The sequence below is a fragment of the Falco naumanni genome, chromosome 10, assembly GCF_017639655.2.
Source record: "Falco naumanni isolate bFalNau1 chromosome 10, bFalNau1.pat, whole genome shotgun sequence".
NCBI lineage: Eukaryota > Metazoa > Chordata > Aves > Falconiformes > Falconidae > Falco > Falco naumanni.
In genome coordinates this window covers 18,979,391-19,004,438 of record NC_054063.1, presented here as the reverse complement: position 1 = coordinate 19,004,438, position 25,048 = coordinate 18,979,391, and the positions used below count along the sequence as shown (strand labels likewise).

The 25,048-nt window shown below is 63.4% G+C and overlaps 1 protein-coding gene across 4 annotated transcripts in view; it reads left to right on the top strand.

Annotated features, from left to right (window-relative positions):
* The window catches only part of SYT7 (synaptotagmin 7), a 31,169-nt gene extending 7,130 nt beyond the window's left edge, over nt 1–24,039 (top strand). The window contains exons 2-13 of one of the 4 annotated variants that reach the window (XM_040609611.1): nt 5,451–5,554; nt 7,893–7,972; nt 9,720–9,851; nt 10,421–10,636; nt 13,733–14,101; nt 16,068–16,193; nt 19,100–19,235; nt 19,761–20,031; nt 20,451–20,620; nt 21,121–21,235; nt 21,316–21,515; nt 22,859–24,039. In XM_040609611.1, the coding sequence (XP_040465545.1) occupies nt 5,451–5,554; nt 7,893–7,972; nt 9,720–9,851; nt 10,421–10,636; nt 13,733–14,101; nt 16,068–16,193; nt 19,100–19,235; nt 19,761–20,031; nt 20,451–20,620; nt 21,121–21,235; nt 21,316–21,515; nt 22,859–22,963 (2,024 nt within the window). In that variant the 3' untranslated portion in view covers nt 22,964–24,039. The remainder of the gene's footprint in view (nt 1–5,450; nt 5,555–7,892; nt 7,973–9,719; nt 9,852–10,420; nt 10,637–13,732; nt 14,102–16,067; nt 16,194–19,099; nt 19,236–19,760; nt 20,032–20,450; nt 20,621–21,120; nt 21,236–21,315; nt 21,516–22,858) is intronic. The other 3 variants (XM_040609612.1, XM_040609613.1, XM_040609614.1) reach the window with 3 other exon arrangements.
* The last annotated feature ends 1,009 nt before the right edge of the window (nt 24,040–25,048 follow it).

Below are 25,048 nucleotides of genomic sequence, written 5' to 3'. Positions count from 1 at the left end.
AAGAGGAGGAATTAATGGCCTGGCGCCAGGCAAACAGCATCTGGGAAGCCCCGGCGTGGCAATGTGACCGCCTCGCTCCCCGCCCAGCCGCCCTCCGCCACGACACGGCCCTTCTGTGGCACGAGGGGATGCTCTCATGCCACATGGGGCAGGATCAGACCCCCTCTTATCCCCCACTCTGCAGCCTTGCCCCATCCCCTTCCCAGTCCCATCATCCCCATTTGGGCTCAGCGTCACATCCCACCTGGCTCGGCGGCTTGCGGTGGCTCACAGCAAAATGTGGTGGTGGGGATGCGCTGCTTGCTTGGCACCTTCTCCCGCTCCCCCCTCCCTGGGCACGCACGTGTTTCCGCTGCCGGTCTGGCGAGGCAGCCAGCGCCGCGGGCTGGCACACCGGGCACCCGCTCGGTGGTGGCAGGCGGCTTGGCACACGGAGAAGTTTCTCTGCGTGGAGCTGTGGTGTGCTGGCTGTGGGGAGAGGCTTTGATCGTCACTTCCAGAGAGCACAGCGGGTGGCTGGGGCTGGGGGGGGCTCCACACAGCTTTGATTTCTTCCCCAGGGTACTTTGCATCGATGGGTCTCACTGCTGGGCCAGGGCAGGTGGGAGGAGGCGAGGGGAGATGGGGCTGGAATACCAAGCAGCTGCAGGGAGATGCTGTGCCCACCTGAAACTGGGCACTGCAGGCTCTGCACCCAAAAATATGGCCCTGAGAGCCTGACCAGGGCTGTCCTCACCGAGGCACCTGTGGAGAGGTCAGCACCAGCCCCAGTGCCAGCAGATGCTGTTGGTTTGTGCCCACTGCTCATCCAAAGCCCTTGGGCACTTGCCATTCCATGAAAGAGATTTCCAGCCTGACGCTGTGCTGTGCTGTGCAGGAGCCTTTTGCTTCGGAAAGCGGCCAGGAGCTTACACCCTCACCTGGGTGCCCCTTGCAGGTGCTTTGCCCTCCCAGCGCTGCTGTGTGCCAGGACGGGTGGTGCTGCTCCTGGGCTGAGGGCTTTGGTGCAGGTCAGTGGTGGGGATTTGGAGATGATGGGGAAGCTGTCAGTCCAGTCTGAGTGCCAGGACAGGCACAGGGAGACAGGGCATCTCTGCTACCAGCGAAGGTGATCGGCGGGGGAAAGACGTGTAGCTGCCTTGAGTGTGAGGGTCAAGCGATGTCTGTCATGGAGAGCTGAGCGTGCACAGGGCCACCGAGATGTGCAAAGCCACCGAGGTGCACAAAGCCACTGAGATGCACAGGGCCGTCGAAGTGCACAACGCCGACAAGACAAGGGCCAAGGCCAGGGAGGAGATGGGAGCAGGCTCAGGCACTTCGGGGTGTCCTCAGGTTGGGCTGCTTGCGCAGGGGTGCCTGGCTCTGCCGCAGCACCAACACCCACCGCCACCCCGGCGTGGGGCTGCCTCCCTGCACGTTGCCGGTGCCAGCGCTCAGCTGCATGTTGAATCCGTTGGCATCAGCAGTTCTTGCCGTGAGCGCCTTGTCTCCGCCGGGCCGATCTTACAGGATCTGCGGCTTACACACTGCTTAGGGAAGCATAATCCCTCTTGGATTTCTGCGCCTCTTGCTTGTGCTCGGGTCGGGTTTTGAAGTGTTTCCTCCACAGCCACAAAGGCCGGAGCTCGCTCGCACTCCAGAGGCAGCTAATCCTGCGCCTGCAGGAGCGGTGGCTTAGGGAAGATGAGCACATGGCGGCACGCTGCCACTGCCCCTGCCAGCCCCAGCTCCCCAGCACCCCGGGGGGGCCGTGGGCACAGGGGGCTCCAATGGGTACCGGAGGGAGCCCTGCTTGGCCACCCGTGAGGGTCCTCCATGCCAAGGTGCAGGTTTGTGGGAGGGGGTTTGCCACGGGGACCCTCTCCCTGCATGGGGGGACCCTTTTCCCCGGTGTGGGGATCCTCTCCCCCAGCGCAGCCGGCTGCTGCTCACGTGGTGCCACACAAATCCCACGCTGAAGAGCTGCGGCGCTAACGAGGCAGGTAATCCCCTCATCAATAACCGGCTGTAAAAGTGGAATTATATCCCATCAAGTGACATTGAATACTGATGAAAGAGCTGCAGGGCCGCGCCGCCTCCCTTCCCAGCCTCCGCAGCCATCCCCTGCTCTGCCGGCAGGCGCGAGGGGCTGGGGAGCCCCAAGCCCTGGTGCCCTCACAGCGCTTCAACCCCTTAACGTTCTCCAAGGGCGGATGAGGGGTCTCCAGCTCACGGAGCAGCCCCTTGCTGTGCTCTTGGGATGAGGCAGGACCAGCGAAGGGCAGGGGTGATTTAAGGGGGGGGCATGTGGCTGCAGGGACTCCAGGGCAGGGGTGTGGACCCCCCCAGAGTGTGGGGCTGAGGTCCCAGCACCACCATCTCACATGCTCTTGGCTGTATCCACGCCAGCAGAGCAGCGATTTATGTGAGCAGTGGGGAAGGAGGAGGCAGAGACAGTGGTAAACAAGCGCCGTGTTTTTCACCCGTTCTCAGGGCTGTGTCCCCATGCATACCATGGTCACACAACTCCCAACCATGTGTCCCCCCAACCCCTCTGTACCCTTTGTCCAGGGCCACCTGCCCCACAGCATCCTCACGCCAAGCATCCCAACCACAGAGCTGGTGCTGCTGGCCTGGGGACCTCATGCAATGCCCCAGGGCAGGGACTCAGGGCTGGGGACAAGCCAGGAGCTCTGATCCACTCAGCTTCTCTAATTAACTAGTGCTAATTGCCCGGAAAACGAGTCATTCAAATTGTGCTGAGGGCAGCAGCACCCTGGGGGCCAGCATCTCTCCCCGAGCCCTGGGGACATGGCCAGCACGGGCTGAGGGACATGTGTCCCCGCCGGGGAGGGTTGGCACGAGCCTGTGCACAGGGACCCATGTGGCTGAGCCTGGAGGCCGCCGGGGACTATGAGCCATGCCATCCGTAAGCCCCCAGCATCACAGCACGGAACCCACCGGGAGCCTCCCTGGTCACCCCCGGTGTGACCAGCAGCTCCACCGGGTGATGCCAGGTTTGGTGCTGTGGTGGCAGCTTGGCACGGGAATTTGGCTGGGGGCAGGTACAGCACATGGGAGCTGGCATGCACCAATGTCCCTCTTCAACCCCTTCGGTGGCAGGGCCCAGACACCGCGCTGGATTGCTCCTTCCTGAGCTGGGTTAATCCCTCATTTGTGCCGTGGCAGCACCTCTGCAGGCAGCGTGCGCCCCTTCCCCTCACCTTCTCCCCTTTGATTTCCCTCTCACCATAGTACACTGGGAAGGAACTTGACCTGCAAGGACCAAAGCACCTCTTGAAGCTCCAGGCTAAGCCTGGAGGGATTGCGGTGGGGGTCACTCACCGCTGCTCGTTAGCATGCACGGCAGCCAGGCAGGGCACCCTGCTTTTGGCGTGTCGCAGTGTCCCCAGGCACGGGGCTGTGGGGAGCACCATGGGGGGAACCAGTGCTTGTGGGGGGGCAGAGGAGGGCTCACCCCCATTCCTAGCCTCACCAGCCTGCCCAGTTACCCTGTGTGCCGAACATCCCAAGGGGGGCTGCCCCAGCCCTCCCCACCGGCACAGCTGCTTTATATCCCCCCAGCAGCTTATCTAGCTGGGGTTTATAAATGTTTGAAATTAAGGGCTGGTCCCAAATTCCCTACTAGGCAACAGTTGCTAAGCAAGTTTTATACACAGGCTTCTCGTGACCGAGGAGCAGTGGAGGAGCCCCCCTCGCTGGGTTTGGATGGAGGGAGCACGTGTGCCAGCTGCCTGTGCTGCTGCCGGGGCGCTGGCCACAGCCCAGGAGCCAGGACACCCCCAGCCCTGTCCCCTGAAGACCCCCGGATAACTTCATCACCTTCCTGCCCCCTACATCCCGCTCTGGCAGGGGCTCAGTGCCGGCCACATGGCTGCTTAAGGGGCTTTTATAAAATTCCCCTTTATTGCTACCATCCATTTACTTCTCTTTTTTTATTCTGCCGGAGACCATGGGGCTACAGGTCTGCACCCATCTGCACACCAGGGCGGGAGTAGGGTGCTGGTGGCACCAGGGACCCCCCAGCATGCCGGGGGGATGCCTGCGCCCTGGTCCAGCTGCCCAGGATGCTCTGACTCACGCCAGCCTCTGAGCCACTGGCAAATTTCATTACAATAACAAGGTCTGCGGGCAAATTAATTATTAACAATTATTGTTTAATATTTATATTGCAGTACAGCTCCAGGCGAACTGCTTTGGCCTCGCCGCTTCCCACTGCCAGCTGTGGCTCGAACGATGGCCTGTCCCAATCCCCAGATGCAGAGCTGGCTGTGGGGTTCCGACAGGGATACTGTTGGGGGTTCCTGCCAGGAGACAGGGCTGAGCTGGGCTGGGGGTCCCGCTGGACCCCCCTCAAGCCACCTTGGGTCCATACTCATCCTCCCACAGTGCCAGGGCCACCCTGTTTGCTGGCAGCATGGCCATGGGCTCAGAGCCTGAGGCGGGACTGCTGGATGCCGGGGACACCCAGTGCCAGGGTGGGGGCTGGGGGAGGGGGGCAGGCAGGTCTCTTGGGGGCCGGTGAGGGGGTTTTCCTGCCCATAGGGCTGGCTGGGTGCAGGGCAGGAGCAAGGTGGGTAGGAGATGCCTGCCTGGCCGTGTAACCATCCCCAGTGTCCATGGAGGGTGATGCTGGAGCAGCAGAGGGGTCCACCCCCACTTTTGGGATCCCCAGGATTGTCCCTGTGGCCAGGCTGGGGACAATCCTGCTGCCTGATCCCCTCCCCAGAAGCCCCCGCCCCTGCCAAGTGCCTGCACTGCCCTTTGGGGTGAATCCATGTGGGTTTTGGCTGACCCAGAGGGGACCACTAAGGTGGGGTGGCTGCAGGGCAGTGATGGAAGGGGCACAGATCCAGCAAGGAACTGACTGGCTTGTCAGGAGAGAATGGAAAAGGGGAAGGGGATGGGATGGGGAAGGGGAAGAGTATGAAGTTGCAAGGATGGGGATGGGCATTAGGAAGGCAAAGAGGAAGGGAAAGAGGAAAGGGGAAGGGATGGACAAGGGGAAGGGTTGGCAATTAGGAAGGCAAAGGGGAAGGGGAAGCAACACAGAACAGCCGTGATGCTGCGATACCGCGGCAGGAGGTGTGTGCTGATGCTGTGACCTTTGCCGGACATGCCAGCACTCCCAGGGTGCTGGCAGAGATTAAAGCCTTTGCTCGACTCCAACCTGGGCTCCCGGGGAGTGCTCGTGGCCAGGGCTGGAGGCCACAGCACGCAGTCCCCTGGGAGCCCGGAGCCCATGGAGCTGGGGGCGGTTGTACAACAGTGATGGAGCCTGTTAGTTGGACCATATTCCCCACCTTTTCCCACCCCGTTCTGGCCCAGCTCTCCCTGGGTGCTCGTGCAGGGTGCTGTACTCATGCCCATGCCGGGGACACCCCCAGGTGCGGGGCTGACCCCGTCCCTGTCCCCTGGCTGAGTGGCAGCTCTGCTCTGCTCCTCCACAGGGGCTCCCTCCCGCGACGTCCTCCTCGTCTCAGCCATCACCACCGTCAGCCTTAGCATCACCATCGTACTCTGCGGGATCTGCCAGTGGTGCCAGCGCAAACTGGTAAGTGCCCCTGTGCTGGGGGGTGCCTGGGGTTGGGAGCAGGCACAAGGCATACCTCCTTCCTTCCCGGGGTCCTGGGGTGCATTGGGATGTGGGTCCTGGCCACCCTCTGTCCGTGGGTGATGGCTGAGGCGGGGGGTCCTGATGGGTGGGGGGCAGTGCCCGCTGTCGGGATAGCGAGGTGCGCGGCTGCCAGTGGGCAGAGGCAGTTGCTGTGAGTGGTTTGCGGTGGGTGCCGGCTGCAGCTTTTATTTTGCTCTTTAGGAGATGTGATAATTAAATGTTTGGGCAAAACTGTTTGTGCAGCATAAAGGGAAGTTTCCAAATACATATATACATATATTTGCGACAAGCAGTAACGATCTGGCCCCTGTCCTGCTGGGCACACTCCTGCCTGGAAGAGCCCGGTGGGAAGGCAGCCAGCCTGTCCCTGGCAGCACCAGGCACCGTGAGCCGTCCCTGCCGCCTGCTGTGCCCCCATGCCAGCCCCCAGCCCCCCAGGCCACCCGGCTTCCCTCCCTGACCCCCACTGTGGCAGGGGGGCCTTTGGCTTGGGACAGCACTCCTTCCTGCCCTGCCTCCTTCCTCCTCCTCCTCCTCTCCCTGGAGCAGCCCAGCATCAGGGTCCGGCCACGTGCTTGGCCACATTTCCTTTGCCATCAGATCCAAATCTGGGTCAAATGCTGCGATGGTGGCAGCAATTCCTCTGCAGGAGATGCCCACCCTGGCAGTGCCGGTGGCTCTCCCCAAGCCGTGGGAAGGCAGCTCTCCCCTGGGAAGGGAAGAAGGGGTCCAGCTGGGGACGAGGCAGCGTGAGGGCGGTGGGAACCACCATGATGTGTGGAGAGGGGAGGTAGGTGGGAAGGGGCTTCCAGGCCTGGCTGGTGCCACCCCAGAGAGGGCAGGCTGGAGCGGGAGGTGGCGGAGGGCTGGGCGCTGGGGAGGAGAAGGGATGGTTGTGCTGAGGGATGAAGCTGGCAGGGGAACAAACAAGTATAAATCGTGCAGGAAGGCATTCAGGCTGCAATTTTACAACAGAAGGGAAAGGCGCGTCCCGGCCGGCCCTCAACAGCGCATGGAGCTGGAACGGCTGAGTGGGAACCACGGCCAAACCCTCTGGGCGGCTGCCGGGCTGGCCCCAGGCTGTGCTCGCACGGCAGCCCTGGGCTGGCTAGTGCCAGGAAAGTGGGGGCCAGCAGCCGCGGCTGCCATGTCCCCACAGGCCCTTTACCATGGCCAGCTGGGGACAGCGCTGCGCATGTGGCTCAGGGCTGACTCCCTCCATGATGGCCCACGAGTTATCTGAGGGGTTGGGTATCCCTGCAGCTCCCAGCAGGATTAGCCGATGGGCATGCAAGGGGATCCAACATCCCTGCAGCTCCCAGCAGGATTAGCTCATGGGCATGCAAGGACATCAGGCATCCCTGCAGCTCCCGGCAGGACAAGCCCGTGGCTGCCCAAGGACACCTGTGCTGAGGGCGCAGGGAGTCCTTTGGCACAGCACTGCCAAGGAGACAGCCGCATGCAGAGGTGACGAGGCTGGGGAGGAGGAGAAGGGAGAAATACTCCGTTCCATGGGCAGGCTGCGTGCAGGGCTGGCTCCTGCAGAAGGGATGCTGATGGGTCCAAGGCCACCATGGTGGGAGAGCTGGTCCACAACCCCAGCCGGCTCCAGCAGCTGCTCCCATCCCACCTCAGCCTCCCCACACCTGTGTGGAGCAGCCTCTGCTCCTAATTGTTTGCTAATTGGCATTAATTACGCTCTTGTCCGCCCTGGATCGGAGCAGCATGCTGAACCTGCCGTCGGAAATCACAGTGAAGTGCCCTGATTACAAGCCCCAGTTAGGAGCGAGCGCCTGCTTCATTATCATATGGCAGCTCTTCCCTTTCAGTGGGGAAGGTGAACTCAATTAATTCAGGTTCAATTAATCCTAAAATTACCTGCTTCTCCCCCAGTGAGGCCGTGGAAGGGTATGCAAGCGGTGACTGCTGCTCTGCCTTTGGGGTGATGCAGGGCATGAGCCCCCTGCCTACCTTCCAGCCTTTTGGGGATGGTGCCCAAGAGCCAGGGCGGCCATGCCAGTGTCTCCCCTGTGCCTCTGGTGCTTTGTGAGGGCCCAGGGATGAAGCTATCAGGAGTTTTGCTGCCCAGCTTGGTGGGATGGAGCCCATCGACCAGGAGGCTGTAAGGGAAAAGGGCAAAACCCAGGTCAAACCCTTCAGATGATGGAGGTGCAGCCCTGGCAGCTCCCATCCCCATCTTCTGCTGCGATGCTCTGCGGTGCAGTGGGGGTCTCCCTGCTGCCCCCTGACTCTTCTCTCCCTCTCCTCACCACAGGGTAAGCGTTACAAGACTTCCCTGGAGACTGTGGGAACTCCAGACTCCAGCCGAGGCCGCAGTGAAAAGAAAACCATCAAGTAGGTGCCAGGGCTGGGGGGAGAGGGGCAGGGGGCAGTGGTGCCAGGATCCTCTTCACCCACAGGTCCGGCACAGCCGCAGCCTACTCAGCACCCTGCCCTCTGCCACACACTGTCCCCTGGTCGTGGGTGCCCTGCCCGCGTGGGGATCTGTGCTGGATTGGTGCCGCCCCCAGCAGCAGCAGGGAGGTTCCTCTTTGGGGACAGAGGTGGCCATCCCTCTGCTCCCAGGGAGGAGGGTCCATGCAAAGCACAGCCCTGGCAGAGCGAGTTTGGCAGCAGCTGCTTGCCCAGCTCTGTCCCGGGAGCAGCCAGGGCTGCTGGGGACACCAAGCGATGGGTGGTGCCCACCATCCTACCAAAGCGTTGCCAATCCCTGCTCCTCCTGCAGCTGCCTGCGGGATGGGATGGTTGCCCTGGTTGGGGTGGACATGTCCCCAAGTCCCCCAGCCCCAGTGGCAGAGGGGCGCTGGAAGACTGGGAGAGCTGGCAGACCTCTTCAAGTACCCCTCCTGGCTCACCCACCGAGTCACGGGCATGACCAGATGGAGCCATGGGGACCTCAGCATGGGTGACCCGAGGTCTGGGCATGCAGGGCCTGGGCCCTGCCCCACTGGTGGAGCCCCCCCGGCACCGCTGCCTGCATGGCTGGCACGGCTCTGCAGACCATGGGCATTGGGGATGCCGTGGGGAAGGGAGAGCGGACCTGGGGCCTCTCATGGTGCTGGGTAGGGAGTAAGGGGGGAGGTGTGTGGCAGCCATCACGGGCTCTCCTGGGCACCCCAGCTCTGCCCTCTGCAGCCATTGGCACCCCGCAGGACTCCTGCGAGGAGCCAGGGCCAGGCTACCAGGAAGAAAATAGCCCCTGCCTGGAGTAAGGCTATTGCAAACCTCCTCTCTTGGCTGGCCTGGCCTCCTGCCCAGGATGTTATTGGGGTGCAGGCATCTGGGGCTACCTTGGGCACCCCTCCACCCAGGCACAGCCTGGCCAGCTGCTCTTGGCCACACCAGGGCTGCCCATGCCCAGCTGAGACTGGGGTGGGAGGCACATCCCCTCCCGCTGGCACGGCACAGGTGGCTCTCCCTCCCCAGCTCTGGCACCATCCCTGCAGCTGGGCTCAACCCGGAGCCTCAGGTGGGCATGAGGGGCGTGAGGGCTGGGCACTGGCAGCTTTTCAAGACCCCAGCACTGGTGGGGAGCTGCTTGGCTCCACAGCCCCAGTGCACAGCTCGGGCCAGGCCATGGGGTGCTGCGGACAGCTTGCCGGGGCCGGGAGGTTCAGGCTTCAGACTGGTTCGGCAGGAGGGGACCCGGAGGAAGTCTCCAGCATACAGTAGCATCACGGTTAACCAAGCAGCGTGCGCTTCCAGGATCCAGCTGCTGAGGAGGCGAGGACGCACAGACGTGGGTGCTAAGGATGCACGGACACGTGTGCCGGGGATGCCGCGCCAGCACCGCACTCGCTGGCACCTCTCTAACCCTGTACCATCCTTCTCTCCTTCCCAGCCAACGGAGCCACCTGCTCCTGTCTCTCCGCAGCTCTGCCCTGCTCCCTCCGTCCATCCATCCGTCTGTGTGTGTGTGTGTGTTGGTGTCCGAGGGGTGGGCGGCCGCGCGCCCTGTCTCTCTCCGCAGGATCCCGGCGCTCCGGGGGCGGAGGGCTGCTTTTCCTCCCCTCTCGCAGGAATTCAGCTTCTCTCTCTTGTATTTCCCTTTTCTTTCTCCCCTGGTCTCCGGCCGCTGTAGCGATCTAGACAGAGACTTTTGGAATAACAATGACAACACAGTGCAGCAGAAATGGAGCTCCTACCCTCCCAAGGAGTTTATACTAAACATTTCACCTTACGCCCCGTATGGTGATCCGCGGCTTTCCCTCAAGTGAGTCTCTCCTTACCGGGTTTGCTCCGTGTAGTGAGTATATGGGCAGCACCCACTCGCCTTCCTCCTCCTTGCCCTCCTCCTCCTCCTGGGCTCCCTGCACGCCACCCCATGGGCAGCCCCATGGAGACGAGCAACCCCTCCCTCCCGCTCCCCCGGGGGCAGCTGGGGCCGCGGCGGGTCCCCCCACCCCGTCGCGGTGGCGCAGGATGGGGTTGCGCGTTGGGGGCACCCCCTCGGCGCGGGGATGGGTCCCCCCCGGGGCTGGGCTGCCGGCGAGTGGGACCCCCCCCCCGACCCTCGCCCTCCTTCCCCCTTTATTTTGGATGGTTTTGCCAAGGCCCCCACGCACCCCTCTGGCCAGGACCCCTTTTCTTTTGCAGTGCTGATGTCTCTCTCTCTCTCTCTCTCTGTCCGTCTCTTGTCTGTCTGTCCCCCTCTGGCTCTCTCCCCCTCCCCTTGTACCCACCACCCCTATCAAACGGCTCCCCCCCCTCCATGTCCGTCCATCTGTCCGTCCGGCTCCCTTTTTGTCTGTCTGGGGGGGTCTGGCCACCGGCCTGGCCCAGTGGCTCTCTGTTATCAGGGGCCAAGCTGACGGCGTCGGCCGCTGCGGGGTTGGCGGGGGAGCGTGACGGCCGCCCTGGGGAGAAGCAGCGGCTCGGCGAGGACGGCATGAAGAGCAGCGTCTCTGCCCACAGCGAGCCCAGCGCGGGGAAGGCGGCACGAGGCCGCTGGCACACAGTGCAGAGCCACTTGGCCGCAGGGAAGCTCAGCCTGTCCAAGTGAGTGAGCACACATGGTCCGGCACGGCACGCCGGCACGGACCCCCACCATTGCCAGCGTGCCCGGGCACCCGCTCCCCACTGCGGGCTGCGCTTGGACGGGGGCCACCAAGAGACCCCCCGGCCCACCATGCCGAGGGAGGCGAGGAGCTGCCCAGGCCCCCCGTGGTGTTTCGGCAGCATGTCAGCTGGGGGGGAGTGGAGGAATAGGCTGAGGGGCTCAAGCCCCAGCTGGGCAGGAGGAGCGCCTTTGGGTGCTCCAGCGCCAGAGGTGGCTTTGCTCAATGCCGATGAAAAGTGCCTTGGCACTGCCGGTGAGGCTCTCCAGGGCAGCAGGCACCGTCTTGGTGATGGCCCAAAGGCATGAGCTGCTCTGCCATGTCCCCATCCGTGGGATGTGACCATCAGGGATGGTGTGGGGCATCGCTAGCCTTCTTCCTTTGTGGCACTCCCCTGACCCACGGCACAGCCATGAGACCTGGCGCTGGCACCTCACTTGTGGCTCCACCACCCGACGCTGGGCGACACTTGGGGAAAATTGGTGGTCTATCATATTTAAGGGAAAATCTGAAGTTTTGTCACACTCTGCAGGGCTCATGGCCCAGGCAGGCTGGGTGGGGGTCTTGGCGAGACCCTCTGCTGCTGGCAGTGACCATAGCTCTGTGGGGGGAGATGGAGGTAGTTTATATGGCTGTGGGCTTCGTCCTGTATTACTGGGCTCTGGTTCGGTTCCCCACGCTGGGACGCAGCAGGCCCTGGTTGTGCGGCAACCCAAGTGCTGTGCTCGTGGCTGAATAGCCAGTAGGTCCTGGCAGTGGCCTCAGCATCCTTGGAGAGCTCGGTGGCAACGGCAAAGGCACTTCCCAAGGCTGGCGTGCCTTGTCCCTGCTGCTGCTTCCAGCTTCATCAGTGGGAAGAAAACCTTTTCAAAAGAGAAAGGCCAGTCCTACCACCTTGGACAAATCCCAAATGCCTCCTGGGGGCCCAAAGATTGGTATCGCTGCTGTTTGGAGCCACAGCTACCCATTTGGCATGATGCTGGTGTGCTCCGGCTGGGCTGCTGGAAGGCGAGAAGAAGAGGCGAGGAAGAGGGGGAGCTGCGCAGCCTTCAGCCGTACCCAGTCTCGGCGGCGAAGTGAAACCTGCCAGGAGCCCGCGCTCCTCTGGCATGATGTGCGAAGGCCGGCTAAGAAAAGGCATCGCGCAGCTGCCGTGCCGAGAGCCACAGACGCGCGCCCGCGCGCCGCTCGGCACCTCCACTCTCACTGACTCACAGCCGGGCTGCACTGGCAGCCGTGCCGTGCCAGCGTGGGGACGGGCTCTGCTGCCCTGCCTGGTCACCTCAGAGCCTGGAGGGGCCGGGGCCAGACAGACGGACGATGGATAGACAGCCGCTGCAGCACGCTGGGCTGGCACAGGAGGCAAGGGCAGGGTTAAGGGGATGTGGAGGCTGCTGGTGAAGCTTCCTCCCTTTCAGCATCTCTTTTGCACAGAGTCTTCGGGTCTGGGGTCTTCAGGGGGGGCTGTTCTGGGGGCTGGCTGCTGTACCGCTCCCCTGATATGGGGGCACCCGGCCGGGCACAGGCAGGGTGTGCGGGCAGGGCGTGCTGCCGCCTGGCACGGTGTTGGCAGGAGCTCGCGCCTCCAGCTGGCGCCGCGCCGAGAGGAGCCAGATTTAGTTTCCTGTGACTGAGAGGTTGTAAATTGAACTAATTTAGGATTTGATAGGAAAGCAAAAGGAGGTCGGCGGCAGGCGCGGGGGGAGCGGCATAGCGCCTGGGCAGTGCCCTGTGTGCCTTTGACCCCGGCCACAGGGCGAGATCCATCCTGGCTCTCCACTCCTCTCAACTTCCCTCCCTCTCCTCTCTTTCTCTCACTCACCTTTTGCTCTTTCTTCACCTCTTTTTTTTTTTTTTTTTTAATTATCATTTTATTTTAAAAGCTATTTATCTTTCCCCTCTCCCTCCCTGTCCCCCGCTGCTGGCAATGCACGATGGCACAGCTTCACCACGCAGTTTCAGCCAGCACCCCAGCATCCCCGGGCAGTGCAGGGACTGGGGTAGGGTTGGTGGCTGCTGCTGAAGGCAACTCCCCAGTGCCAGGCAGTGTGGTGGTTCTGGGTGGGGGGATGCCGTCATGCATCGAGGACCCCCAAGGACTTTTGCTAGGCTGGCTGAACCCCTTGGTCTCGCAGCCATAGCTTTGCAGGCTGCTGTGGGCATCAGCGCCGTGCCTGGGGCTCCTGCCCGGCTGCACAGGCCATGCCACGCATGTGCTGCTGCCCCAGCGTGGGGCCAGCTGCATGGCCAATGATGGGCACCACCGCTTCCCCTGCCAGCCTCTCAACTGCTCTTCCCTCTCTGCTGGCCAGAGAAGCCCATCCAGCCCAGCGCTGGGCTCCTCTGCTCTCCCTGTCCCACCAGGGCCACATCCACATCACCCCCATCCTACAATTCAGGAGCACGGCCGGACTCCCATCCCAGTGGGCTTGCTCGCTGCTGGCAGCCTGGCTTGGCCCTGGGGACACCTGGCTTGCTGGCATGCCACGACCACGGCGGCCTCGGCTCCTCCATCGCTGTGGGACCCCCAGCCGGCTCAGTCCCGCAGGATGGGGGATGCCAGACCCGGCAGTGCTGGCAGCTGGGTGCTGGGCTGGGAGGGATGGGGATGGGGCGGGCTGGCTGGCAGCACGTGAGTGGGCGCCGCGGGATTCGCCTTCGCACAGCAGCCTAATTAGCTCGCAGACGAAGTCGGCCGGCGTGCTGGGAAGGCGCTGGCTGCGCAGCAGCTGCGGGAGCGGGAGGGCACCCAGCCGGCCGGGTGCTGCGGTGCCACAACCGAGCCCTCCAGCAGCCCGGGACGGTGCCTGGGAGGCAGGATGGGTGAGATGGTGGCGGCGCGAGAGCCCCGTGCTGCCGGCGAGGCCAAGCCGGGGCCAAGAGGCAGAGGAACCGGTCGCTGCATCCGCTGGCCCCTGCCGGAGCGCTCCCTGCGCTGGGGCATCTTCTCTCTAACTCTCTTCTTTTCCTTCCTCCAATTTTGCCCCTTCACCTTCTTCTCCTTTCTCTCCTCTCCTCTGCCCTTCCTCTCCCTAAGTTTCGAGGACTCCACCTTGTCCACAGCCACTACCCTTGAGTATATCCCCACCTCAGCAGGCGACCCCAAATGCCAGAGGCCCCGCACGCTCATGCGCCAGCAAAGTCTGCAGCAACCCCTCAGCCAGCACCAGCGCGCCAACCACAGCCAGCCCACCACCAGCCAGAGCCTGGGCCACCTCCAGGCCCACAGTGGCTCCTCCGCCAGCGCCGGCAACCCCCGGGGCTCCCGCGGCGGCCAGGCGCGCCAGGGCATCGCCGCCGGCTCCAAGCATCGGATGGCTGGTGGCCGGAGCCGCTCCAATCCTGGCAGCTGGGACCATGTGGTGGGGCAAATCCGCAACCGCGGCTTGGACATGAAGTCCTTCCTGTAAGTGTGCGCTCTCCTTTGCTCTCTCCACTGTGCTGTCCTCTGATCTCTGTTGTGCTCTCTGCCTCTCCGTCGCGCACTCTCCATCGCATGCTCTCCATCACGCTCTCTCTGTCATGCTCTCCTTTGCGCTCTCCTCTGCTCTCTCCATTATCTTGCTCTCTGCTCTCTCCTCTGCCCTCTCCTCTGCTCTCTGCTCTCTCCATTGCTTTCTCCATTGCTTTGTTCTCTGCGCTCTCCTCTGCCCTCTCCCTTGCTTTCTGCATTGCCTTCTCTGCCCTCTCCCTTGCTTTCTGCATTGCCTTCTCTTCTGCCTTCTCCTCTACCCTGTGCTCTGCTTGCCCTGGCACAACTGCTCAGCTGGCACCACCTTGGGGAAACGCTGCCCATGGCTGGCAGGAAGAGCTGGGTCCCCTCTGGCCCCGTCACGGGGAGCAGGGGCAGCTCACTCAGGCCGGGGGCTCTGGGAAGGGTCTCACACGTTCCCCCAGTTTGTTTTGCCCTGGGACTTTGCTACAGATCATCGGCCGATGTGGGTGCCCAGGTCCCCTTCGGTCCCCAGGGAGTGCAGGGATGTTCCAGCCCATGGGACAGCCACCAGCATGGTCCCCAAGGAGTGACGTTGCCCCACGGGGAAGGGCGGGGGCGGGCAGCCATGGCAATGGTGGCTCCTGAGCAGGGTGAACGTCTGATATCACTGCCTGTCAGGCTGCCTTCCGCTCGAGCTGGGGGCCATGGGGGCAGCCAGCTCCTAGCTGTCAGAGCTGTGTGATCTTTAATCTGGCTTAACCCTATCTCCTCTATCAGCGCTGGCTTTCAAACTTCAAATGCTGAGGACTAATCTGAGTCCCGTGCTGCTGCCGTATCTCAGCACATGACATTGTCACTCCTCTGCAGAGCTGGTGTCCCCCTAATTCCACCTCCATCCACCGTGGGGTCCTCCCAGTGCCCCCTGGCCTCTCTTTGCCCCCTGGTGCCCCAGGAGAGGGGATGCTCAGGTCCCAGCTGTGCTTCCTGCAGGTTGGTAGTGCTCAGGGTCAGGGGGGACAGGCATGATTCGGCCCTTGTGTGAGTCAGCACAGCACCTTCTGCATCAGAGTTAGGTTTTTGGCAGGCCAAAACCCAGCCAAAATCAGGCAGGAATTTGGCTGCCCACCACACTCCTCACCACCAGCCGGTTGGTGCCCCTCTCTGCTCTGCCAGCCCAGCACCATGCCGACTCTGCCTTCTCCCATCAAGAGGTTCCTCACCAGCTCCATTTGCTGGCTTCCCGATGTGGAGATGTGGCTCATTAGCCATCCCGAGGGTCACGTTCCTCTCTGTTTACCCAGCATCGGCACTGGTTCAGTCTTAATTGGCAGGGGGGGAGCAGCCACAGAGCCAAGACATGCCGAGCCAGCATGCAGTTTCCCCACGGAGGAGCCTCTGCCATTTACCACCGCCGCTTTCCGAAGCCATTAACTTTGCTTTTGCTCTTTATTCTGTTTACCCTCCCGCCTGCCTCCCCGGCGCCACAGCGTAAATGCGGTTATGGGCCCTGGGGAGGCTGCGCCGGTGGCGCCGGAGGAGGGCAAAGAGCCTCAGCCATGGCACTGCCATCTCCTCCTCCAGGGAAGGATGCTGGGACCTCGCTCCCTTCGTGCTGTCCCTTGGTCCCCAGCTCCTCTCGGCACCTTCTCCCCCCTTGGCAGGACCTTGGCACCCTCCCTGCCTGAACCGGTGGAGGAGATGGGTGGCGGCAGTACCCACATGTGCTGGGCCTACCAGAGCTAGCACCTTTCTCCCCACAGCCCTCTGCACCCATCCCGGACATCGCCTCCTGCACAGGGACCAGTGGGCAGAGCCGGGGTCCCCTCGCCGTCAGGGGACCACAGGGTGCCGCCACTCCTGCCAGTTCCTTGCCTGATGCTGTGTTCTCCTTTCTCTTTCTCTCTCTCTCCCGCTGCCTGCGGGGCTGCCTGGGCAGGGAAGGCCGGATGGTGGTGTTATCCCTGGTTTTGGGACTCTCAGAGCAAGATGACTTTGCCAATATCCCCGACCTGCAACCTGCTGGGACACAGCCGAACCAGCCGAACGCTCAGGGGGACAAGAGGTATGAGCGAGGACGAGGGCAGTCCCGCAGGAGGAGGAGACGAGGGCCTCACCCAGGGTGGAGGAGGAGGAGGAGGAGGCTGGCCTCATGGAGCGCGAAGGTTGGAGCGGCACAGGGTGGCCCAACGGGCAGCAGGGCACGGTGACGTCTGCAGCTCTCCCCCGCCGGCACCCACAGTTCTGCCTCTGGAGCAGCGGCACCAAGAGGACCCCCATCCCGTCCTCCTCCCTCCCTGCCCTCTCCCTCCTGCCATCCCTGGCCGCCAGCCCCCCGCCCTGGCTGCATGCTGGGGAGCGCACGCTCGGGAGTGGGGCAGGGGAGAGCCCCTGTGCTGGGTGGAGAACGGGGTGCGGCGGCAGGGGGACACACACCGGGGGACCCCCCGATGATGCTGTGTCAGCAGCTGAGCCGCATCCCATCCCAACGCATGTCTCGTGCACTGCGTTGCCACCACCTCCAGCCCAGCACAGCTCGGTGCGGGTTGGGCAGCCCCCCTGGGGATGCGGGGACATCCCTGTGGTGGCGTGTGCTTGAGCCCCACAGCTGAGCCAGGGGCAGAGCAGGCACAACAGGCTGGGGGGATGCATTACCCCCCTTTCTCCTCCAAGTAAACTGCACAGCAGCGTGGCACAGAGCCTCGCCTCCGGCTGCTCCCTGCCTTCCTGGGGTGCTGAAGGCTCAGCACCACATCTGGCACCGGCACCAGAGCCCAGCCACAGCCACCGGCGAGGGCTGGCAGGAGCAGAGGGGCCCTGTGCCACCGGGAGCGGGTGTTAATCCCCTCCGGAGCAGGGAGGAGGTGTGAAGCCAGCGGGTGCTGCCTCCCCGTGTGCTCGGCGTGTTAATGAACTGGCACCGTTCTCGCCCACCGGCTATTTTTACCCTGCTCCGCTTGGTTTCGCTCTATCTTTTTAGCACTTCCCTCCCCAGCGTTGCGCTGCGCAGCCGGTCCCTGCTGGGAGCGCTGGCCGCCGTGCCGTACCGTGCTGGCTGCCCTGTGCCAGGCGAGGGGACAAGGGACGCTGGCTGCTGGGGACGGGTGGGTGGGTGGCTGTGCCGCAGCAAGACCCCGCTCTCCACTTCCCCCCAGCTCGCTGGTCTGAAAGACGCATCCCGGAGCACGCATGGCCTCCCCACCTCCATCTCCCCCTGCTCCCCATCCCCCTGGGCCCCGTGGGACGTGGGGGTTTCAGCCAGTGGAGGGGACGGGCTCCAGTACCCTCCGCTCTCGCCTGCCCATCCAGCACTGTCGGCCACCTGCTCTTCTGCCTCAAAACGTCTCCTGCATCCCCGTTTCTCAGCTTCTTCCTTCCAGCCCATCCCTGGCAGCTCCAGCCCGGCGCCTCGGCGTGTCTCCTGTCCCAGTGACTAACCACTCTCTGTCCGTCCATCCTCCCTGCTCCTCTCTCCCCCTTCCCTCCCGGCAGGCCGGCGGTGGATGACGTTGCTCCTCCTCTCTCTTGCTCTTTCCTGCTCTCTCTCTGTCCGCGACCTCCGCCAGTGTGCCACCACCCTGGCACCCATGGCTCCACCTGCGCCTCCAGTGGGCCCCACCGCCGGCCCCTCCGCCTTCATTTTCACTCTGTTTTTAACCTATCTTTGCTTCCCCAGCTCCCTCGGGCTCTGCAGTCCTCCCTGGGTGCCGTCCCGCTGGGGCGGGCGAGCTCTGTATGCGTACGGGTGTGCAAGAGGGCTGCCGCCCCGTGCCACGGCGTGTGCCTCTGTCCCATCGCCTCAGGTCGTGTGTCGTGTCGTCCCCCCCCCATTAGCGTGTGTCTGCGTGTGCTTGGCGTGTCGGTGGGTATCTCATGGCATGCGTTGTGGCTTTGCCCGCTGAGCCCACCACGATGCTGAGGCCGTGCCGGCGGCGTGCTGCCCACCGCGGTGTGCGTGTCCTGGCAGTGCTGCGCCTGTTGGTCAGTTTGATGGTTTATCACTGTGTCTCAGCTCAGGCAGGAGCCACAGCAGGTGGGAGTGTGGGGGTGCATCGTGGGGTGCCTGTCTGTGTGCAAGTCCTCTCCCTCTTGGGTCTGTCTGTACCCTGGCAGCCACGGCTGCCCCATCCTTGCTGCCATGTGCCTGTGTCCCCTGTTGTCCCTGTGCATTGTGGCAGCGTGGCCTCGGTGTGCGCCCGCCCGCCTCCATTGCTGCTCTGTCCGTGTGCCTGCCGCAGCTCCCGGCTGCCCACCCTCCCACCGGGCTGCTCCCTCCTGGCACCATGCCCACTGTCCTGCAGCCAGCCGGGAGCCATCGGCACGGCCCCTCCAGATCCAACTGCGACAGCCAGGGTGTGCGGGGACAGCCGGGGCAGCGGTCCCAGCGGCAGAGCATCACTGAGGGGCTCCATGGCAGAAGGAAAGAGGGGCTGGTTAGCGCTGGGCACAGAGTCCACACCGCAGCACGAAGCACCGGTGGGGTGGCTGCGTACCCAGCTCCCACCCAGATGGAGACAGGCTGTGTGTGTGTGTGAGGTGCAGCCAGAGCCATAGGTGCTGGTGGGGCCAGGTAGCCGCAGGGCTGGATGGCTGTTCCAGGCATCACCAGGGGCTCTGTGGCCAGGGGGGCACATGGGCAGTGTGGGAGCTGCTGCCGAGCTCTGAGGTGGCATGTCACAGATCCCAGGGCACCAGCTGGCACCCAGCCCTGCCTGGGGCAGCGCAGGCAGAACCAGCTGCCTGCACCGGCCAGGCCCCCCTGCCTGGGGAGGCTGGTGGGCTGCTGCCGGTGGCACAGCCCTGGGCATCCTTGCAGTCCAGCTCTGCCCATATCCCAGCCTGCAGCCTCCATCGGGATCTGGCATAGCCCAGGCGCAGTATCCGCTGGGAGAGGGTGCCCGGGGAGTCCCTCGCTGCCTCACCCATGGCTCTTGGCCCCTCTCCTCTAAGTTACTGCCTCTCTTTCCCCAGGTTGCCAGCTGGCGGCAAGGCGGTGAACACAGCACCGGTGCCCGGGCAGCCACCGCATGATGAGTCTGACCGCAAGACAGAGCCTCGCTCCTCCGTCTCCGACCTGGTCAACTCCCTGACCAGCGAGATGCTCATGGTGGGTGCATGGGGTGTGCTGGGGACGGGCTCTCTAGGGATGGCATCCTACCCTGGGCACCGCCTGGGCACCTCCTTGCACTCCCCTGGCTCTTCCCTGTGCCTACCCTATGCCACAAGCACTCTGGCACGTCCCAGCCCGTGCTGCCATGTCCCTGTCACAGCCAGGCGCCGCAGCTGGCACAGCCCCAGCTCAGCTGAGACACCGCGGCCATCCCCCCTGGGCTGGCATGAGGGAGAGATGCCGGAGACATGAGGGACAGGCTGTCAGGAGGAATTTGGTTACTTGACCTCCCCATCCCCAGGATATATGGTGCAGAGCCAGGAGTCATCTGAGGCGACGGTGGTGGCGGGGAGCCAGGAAGAGGCTGATGCCCTCTGACAGCTCGCAGAGCTGGGGGTCAGCTGCTGGTGTGAACTGAGTTCGGGTGCCAAAACGGGGGGGAACGGGGGTGTGCAGACCCTGCTGGTGGTCCCTCGCTGGCCCCCTGACACTGTGCTTGCTGCCATTCTCCCACCACCACAGCTGTCCCCAGGCTCCGAGGACGACGAGGGCCATGATGGTGTCAGCCGGGAGAACCTGGGCCGCATCCAGTTCAGCGTTGGCTACAACTTCCAGGAGTCCACCCTGACTGTCAAGATCATGAAGGCACAGGAGCTGCCAGCCAAGGACTTCAGCGGCACCAGCGACCCCTTTGTCAAGATCTACCTGCTCCCTGACAAGAAGCACAAGCTGGAGACCAAGGTGAAGAGGAAGAACCTCAACCCACACTGGAATGAGACCTTCCTCTTTGAAGGTAGGGGCTTGGATGGTCTGGAGTGGACCAGGGTGGGAACGGAGAGGTTGTGGGACCCTGTGTCCTCCCTCCTGGGCTGGATCAGCTCAGATTGAGCTGATGGGACTCAACTCAGCTCAAGCTGGTGGTGAGATGGGTTGGACAAGCTATCAAGGCCAGGCTGGAGGTGTTTGCTCTGCATCCCATAAAGGGGACATGGGGGGGAGGCTCCTTACCCCCAGAAGGAACCCATGAGTGGGTGCACACAGGGGTATTAATCTGCCATCAGTCACTTGTGCCATGGTCTGCTCCCCGTCCGCTGCCTGGTGCCAACATCTCCCCATCAGCATGGGCCATGGGTGGTGCCGACACTGGCCCCGGCACCGGGTGCTGCTCGGCACAGCTGCAGCAGCTCCTCATCACCTTCCTCTCTGGCACAGGGTTCCCCTACGAGAAGGTGGTGCAGCGGGTGCTATACCTTCAGGTCCTGGACTATGACCGCTTCAGCCGCAACGACCCCATTGGGGAGGTGTCCATCCCTCTCAACAAGGTGGACCTCACCCAGATGCAGACCTTCTGGAAGGACCTGAAGCCGTGCAGCGATGGCAGTGTAAGGGCCTGGTCCCCCTCCCACCCCCTGGGGACAGTCCTCAAGGGGAGGCTACCTCCCATCCCTGTGGTGTCCTGATGGGACCACCACCCTCTTGGTACCCCAACAGGGATGTTTCTTGCTTTGTGAGGAGGTTTGACATCTGATGGAGAAGTTTGTCTTCCCAGATCTTTATATTTAAGTAGCCCAAAGTGAGTGTCTCATTTTGGGTCAAACCAAGCCATTTCAGATCGATCTAAAATGAAAGTTTTCTTTTTCTCCTGCCTCCAGCAAGACCACAAAGTATCCCACTGGGGATGGCCCCATTTCCTCCTGCCCTGATTTTCTGCGCAGCCCCAAAGTCCACCCTTGGGACAGCTCTTGTGGTCCTAACCCAGCACCCCACTCCCACAGCAGGACACAAGGGCATCGGGTGCCCCATTAGGGCTTGGGCTGGGTGCCGTGGTGAGGAGTGGGTGTTTTTGGAGCACCCACCTAAGGGGCTTCTGTGGGTCCCACAGGGAAGTCGTGGGGAGCTGCTACTGTCGCTGTGCTACAACCCCTCTGCCAACTCCATTGTGGTGAACATCATCAAAGCGCGTAACCTCAAAGCCATGGACATCGGGGGCACATCAGGTATGAGCCCCAGCTCCTGCCATGCCGGGCAGCGCTGCCCAATGCTGAGCTGGGGCTGAGAGCAACTCCTGTCTCCCCAGACCCCTACGTGAAGGTGTGGCTGATGTACAAGGACAAGCGGGTGGAGAAGAAGAAGACAGTGGTCATGAAGCGGTGCCTGAACCCCGTCTTCAACGAGTCCTTTGCCTTTGACATCCCCACAGAGCGGCTGCGCGAGACAACCATCGTCATCACCGTCATGGACAAGGACAGGCTGAGCCGCAACGATGTCATTGGCAAGGTGGGTCCCATGGCATTCGTGTGTGGTGGAGGGACCCCAGCAACGTGTCCTGCTGAGGGATGGCAGCCAGGGGACAGCCGGGTCCCTGACTGATGGCATCTGGTACCTTCTCAAGCTGGAGAGTGAGGTGGAGTGTGGCAGGTCCCCTGGTGCTGGCTTTCTCCAGCCACCTCTGGTCCCGGCCGTGGTGGGTGGCAGCAAGGACTCACCCGGCACAAGCAGGGGGACGATGTGGTGCGCCCCATCCAGCGTGGCGATGCCTCATGCCGTGCTGCGGCACAGCCTGCACCAGGGGTGAGCTTCAACCTGCCAAATATCTATTTATAGCAAGGCAAAAATCGAAGTCCCTGATGGCTCCGGTGTGCCGCGGTGGCAGGTAGAGCCGGAGCCCCCCTGTGGCAGCACCGTCCCCGGCTGCGGGAGAGCAGGGAGTGGGCAGGGGGCTCAGCTGGGAGTCCCTGGGGTCCCTGCCCACCAGCAGACAGACCCCAGCCCGTATCCCCACACCGGGATTCCCCACCACCTCCTGGTGACAGGAACGGAGGAATTCATCCCCTCTTGATTTGATTTACGTTAAATCCATCCAGCTCTCTGCTCGTTAGGGTAACGATGACAAACGAGCGCAGTAATCTCTGTTATTACCGCTCACCGCAGAGAGTCGATGATCCCCAAACACAGCGCTGTAATCAAGCAAACACATAGACTGGGATAAACCTGGGAGAGGGCGGCCACAGGCGCTCAGCCCCGCAGGCTGCTGGAGAGGGGCAGAGGTGCCGGCATCCCCGGTGTGGGCACAGCCCCGAGGAGACACGGCACGGGCACGGCTGCGCCTGGAGCCCAGTGCCAGCAGGATGGATGGACTGACAGACAGGGTGCCCATGGACGGACAGAGTGCCCGTGGTATCTCTGTGTTGCATTAAAGCCACCAGGAGTGTTGCAGCACAAGAACAAGGTGGTGCTGCCGGCAGAGAGGAGCATGCCCTTCACACCCTGGCCGCCCCACCATGGCCAGCAGCCTGCTAATCACTTTTGATTGCATAATTAGCAGCGAGCCCCGCACCGGTGCGGCGAGCCACTTAGCCAAAGTGGTGGCATGGGCTCCCTGAGCTGTCAGCTGCAGGGAGGGCTGGCACATGCGGTCTTCCACGTTGCTGTATGGAAAATCAATGGATAAAAATAGCCTGGCCCTACGTGGAGACGATGCCGGTGCCTGTGGCTGGCAGCATGTGCTGGGAGAGCCGGGGGGCAGGAGATGGGGGGCGAAGGCAGCAGCACCAGGGAGTGGGATGGGGCTGGACGGCCGGGAGCGGAGCCGTGGGTCCAAGGGCTGCCTGTCCCCACAGATCTACCTGTCCTGGAAGAGCGGCCCCGGGGAGGTGAAGCACTGGAAGGACATGATCGCCCGTCCCCGGCAGGCAGTGGCACAGTGGCACCAGCTGAAGGCCTGAGCACCCCAGGACTGTGGGACTGGGGGTCCCCCTTCCCAGCCCCCATCACCCCACTGCGGGGCTCCCAGTGAGGAGGCGAGGGACCAGCGGGACAGTGGCCCAGCTCACGGGGACCCTGCGGTAGGAGGGGGACGGAGCCCCTTGCCCTCCACTTTTGGCTCTCCCCGGTGCTGGGGTGTGGGGGGCACGCAGCCACCCAGGACCCCTGGCCGAGAAGGGTGCCAGAAGCGATGACCCCCCCTCCCCATCCCCACCACTGAGCAGAACTTCTGCGAGTGCTTCCAGCCCCAGTCCCTGGGAGCCCCTCTGCCTCTCCCCAGCCTCACCCCCTATTTCAGGGGGCCAGGCTGTGGGTGTGAGAGGGACTCCCACCTCCCCTCCCCTTTCAGCTCAATAAAACCTCTCCGAGCCGTCAGCGTCGCCTGAGCGGGGCCACAGAGTCCCTCCCCCCCATGCCCTGTCTCATCCCTGCCACCCTCCCCGAGCCCCCCAGCCATGCTGGGCTGGCACGGGGTGGGGGGCACCTGGAGGGGAGGGCAGCCCCCTTCCCCGGGGCCAGGCATGGGCTCCTGGGATCGGAAGCCATGACACAGTTCGTTAGCCAAAGCGGGCTCGTTTGTGCACTGCCTTCAGCCGGGTTTGATGCTTTACCTCCGCCTTCGGGCTCGGTGGGAGTGGGAGGTTGATAACCCCATCCTGGAGCTTGGCTCCCCGTATGGGGACCCCACCATCCTGCCCCCACCCCAGCTTTCTCCCCCGTTACCCTGCCCCCCCCCCCCCCGGGGCACGTCCCTGTGGGGCTGGACAGGGGACTGGCCTCAAGCCAGGCAGTGGCCCCCCAAGGGGATGCTGAGCCCCAGGGCATCCCTTTCCAGCCAGGCTGACACACACACCAGGGCTGGACCAGGACCCCTGTGAGCCCCGTGCCCAATACTGGGGCCCCTGGGAGGGAGCAAGTGCCATTGTCCCCATCCTGGGCTGGTGGCGAGCCAGCCAGGCACGAGCAGTGCCAGAAGCATCCCCATGCTGCCTGCATGTCCCTGTCAGCTCCCCCTGGGATGCACGTGCTGGACCCCTGCTTGCTCCCCAGGGCTGAAGCTACCAGGACAGGGGCTCCCCAAAGCGGGGAAAGACCCACCTGGAACTGTGAGGTAGAGGGGCTCGGGATGGCTCCTGGGGGGTGACAGATGGGGTAACCCAGCAGGGTCACACCCTGCGGGTCCTCCCCACCACCCTGCGCCAGCAGGGCCAGCGGTGGCTCACCATGGTGGACATGGCTCCTGGCAGGACCACAGCAGCACTGGGTGTGATGGGATACGTCCCTGCCTGTCACCATGCCCAGCAGGTGACAATGGTGCCTCTTGGTCCTCCACCAGGACTGGCACAAGATGAGAATGCAGTGGCCAGCATCTGTGTGTTCTTGTGGGGGCTCCCAGGGTGTCCTGCCATTCCCATGCTGGGTAAGTGGAGCCCCTCCAGGCTGGCTGCAGGGTGGCACCATCCATCCCCGTAGTCCGAGCCCTCTGGAGGAGAGGAAGGGTGGGTGTTGCCATCTCCGCAGCCATCTCAGGTAGGGCACGGCCACCTGTGGGCACCCACAGTGAGCCCAAAGGCAGCTGGGTGCCCACCGGCACAGAGCCACCCCACCTGGCCAGGGGTCCCCCAGCCTCAGTCTTCCTACTCCCCCCGTTGCCCCTGTGGCACCCACCACCCTTCACCCCTCCCGCACCCGCAGGGAGGACACGGTGGGGTGTCACCAAGCTGTCCCCCAGATGCCAGCGAGGCTGGGGGCTGTCTGCCGGGGTGCTGGTTTTGCAGCGTGAGAGTGTTTCACCCCGTCCCCGCCATCACAGCGTGTCCTAGCCCGTGCACAGGCACCCAGCGCACCCCACAGCAGGCACGTCCCTGCGAGCGTTAGTGCCACCCCACCGGGCTGTGCGGGGACACAGGGTGCTGGGGGGGGGGACGGGGGATGGGACACCTGCTGAACCCCCAAGGTGCTCCATGGGGTTTCTCCACTGCATAGGGGGAGCCTGCACCAGAATCCCCCAAAAGTCCCCGGGGTGCCTGGCTGCTTGTTCCTTT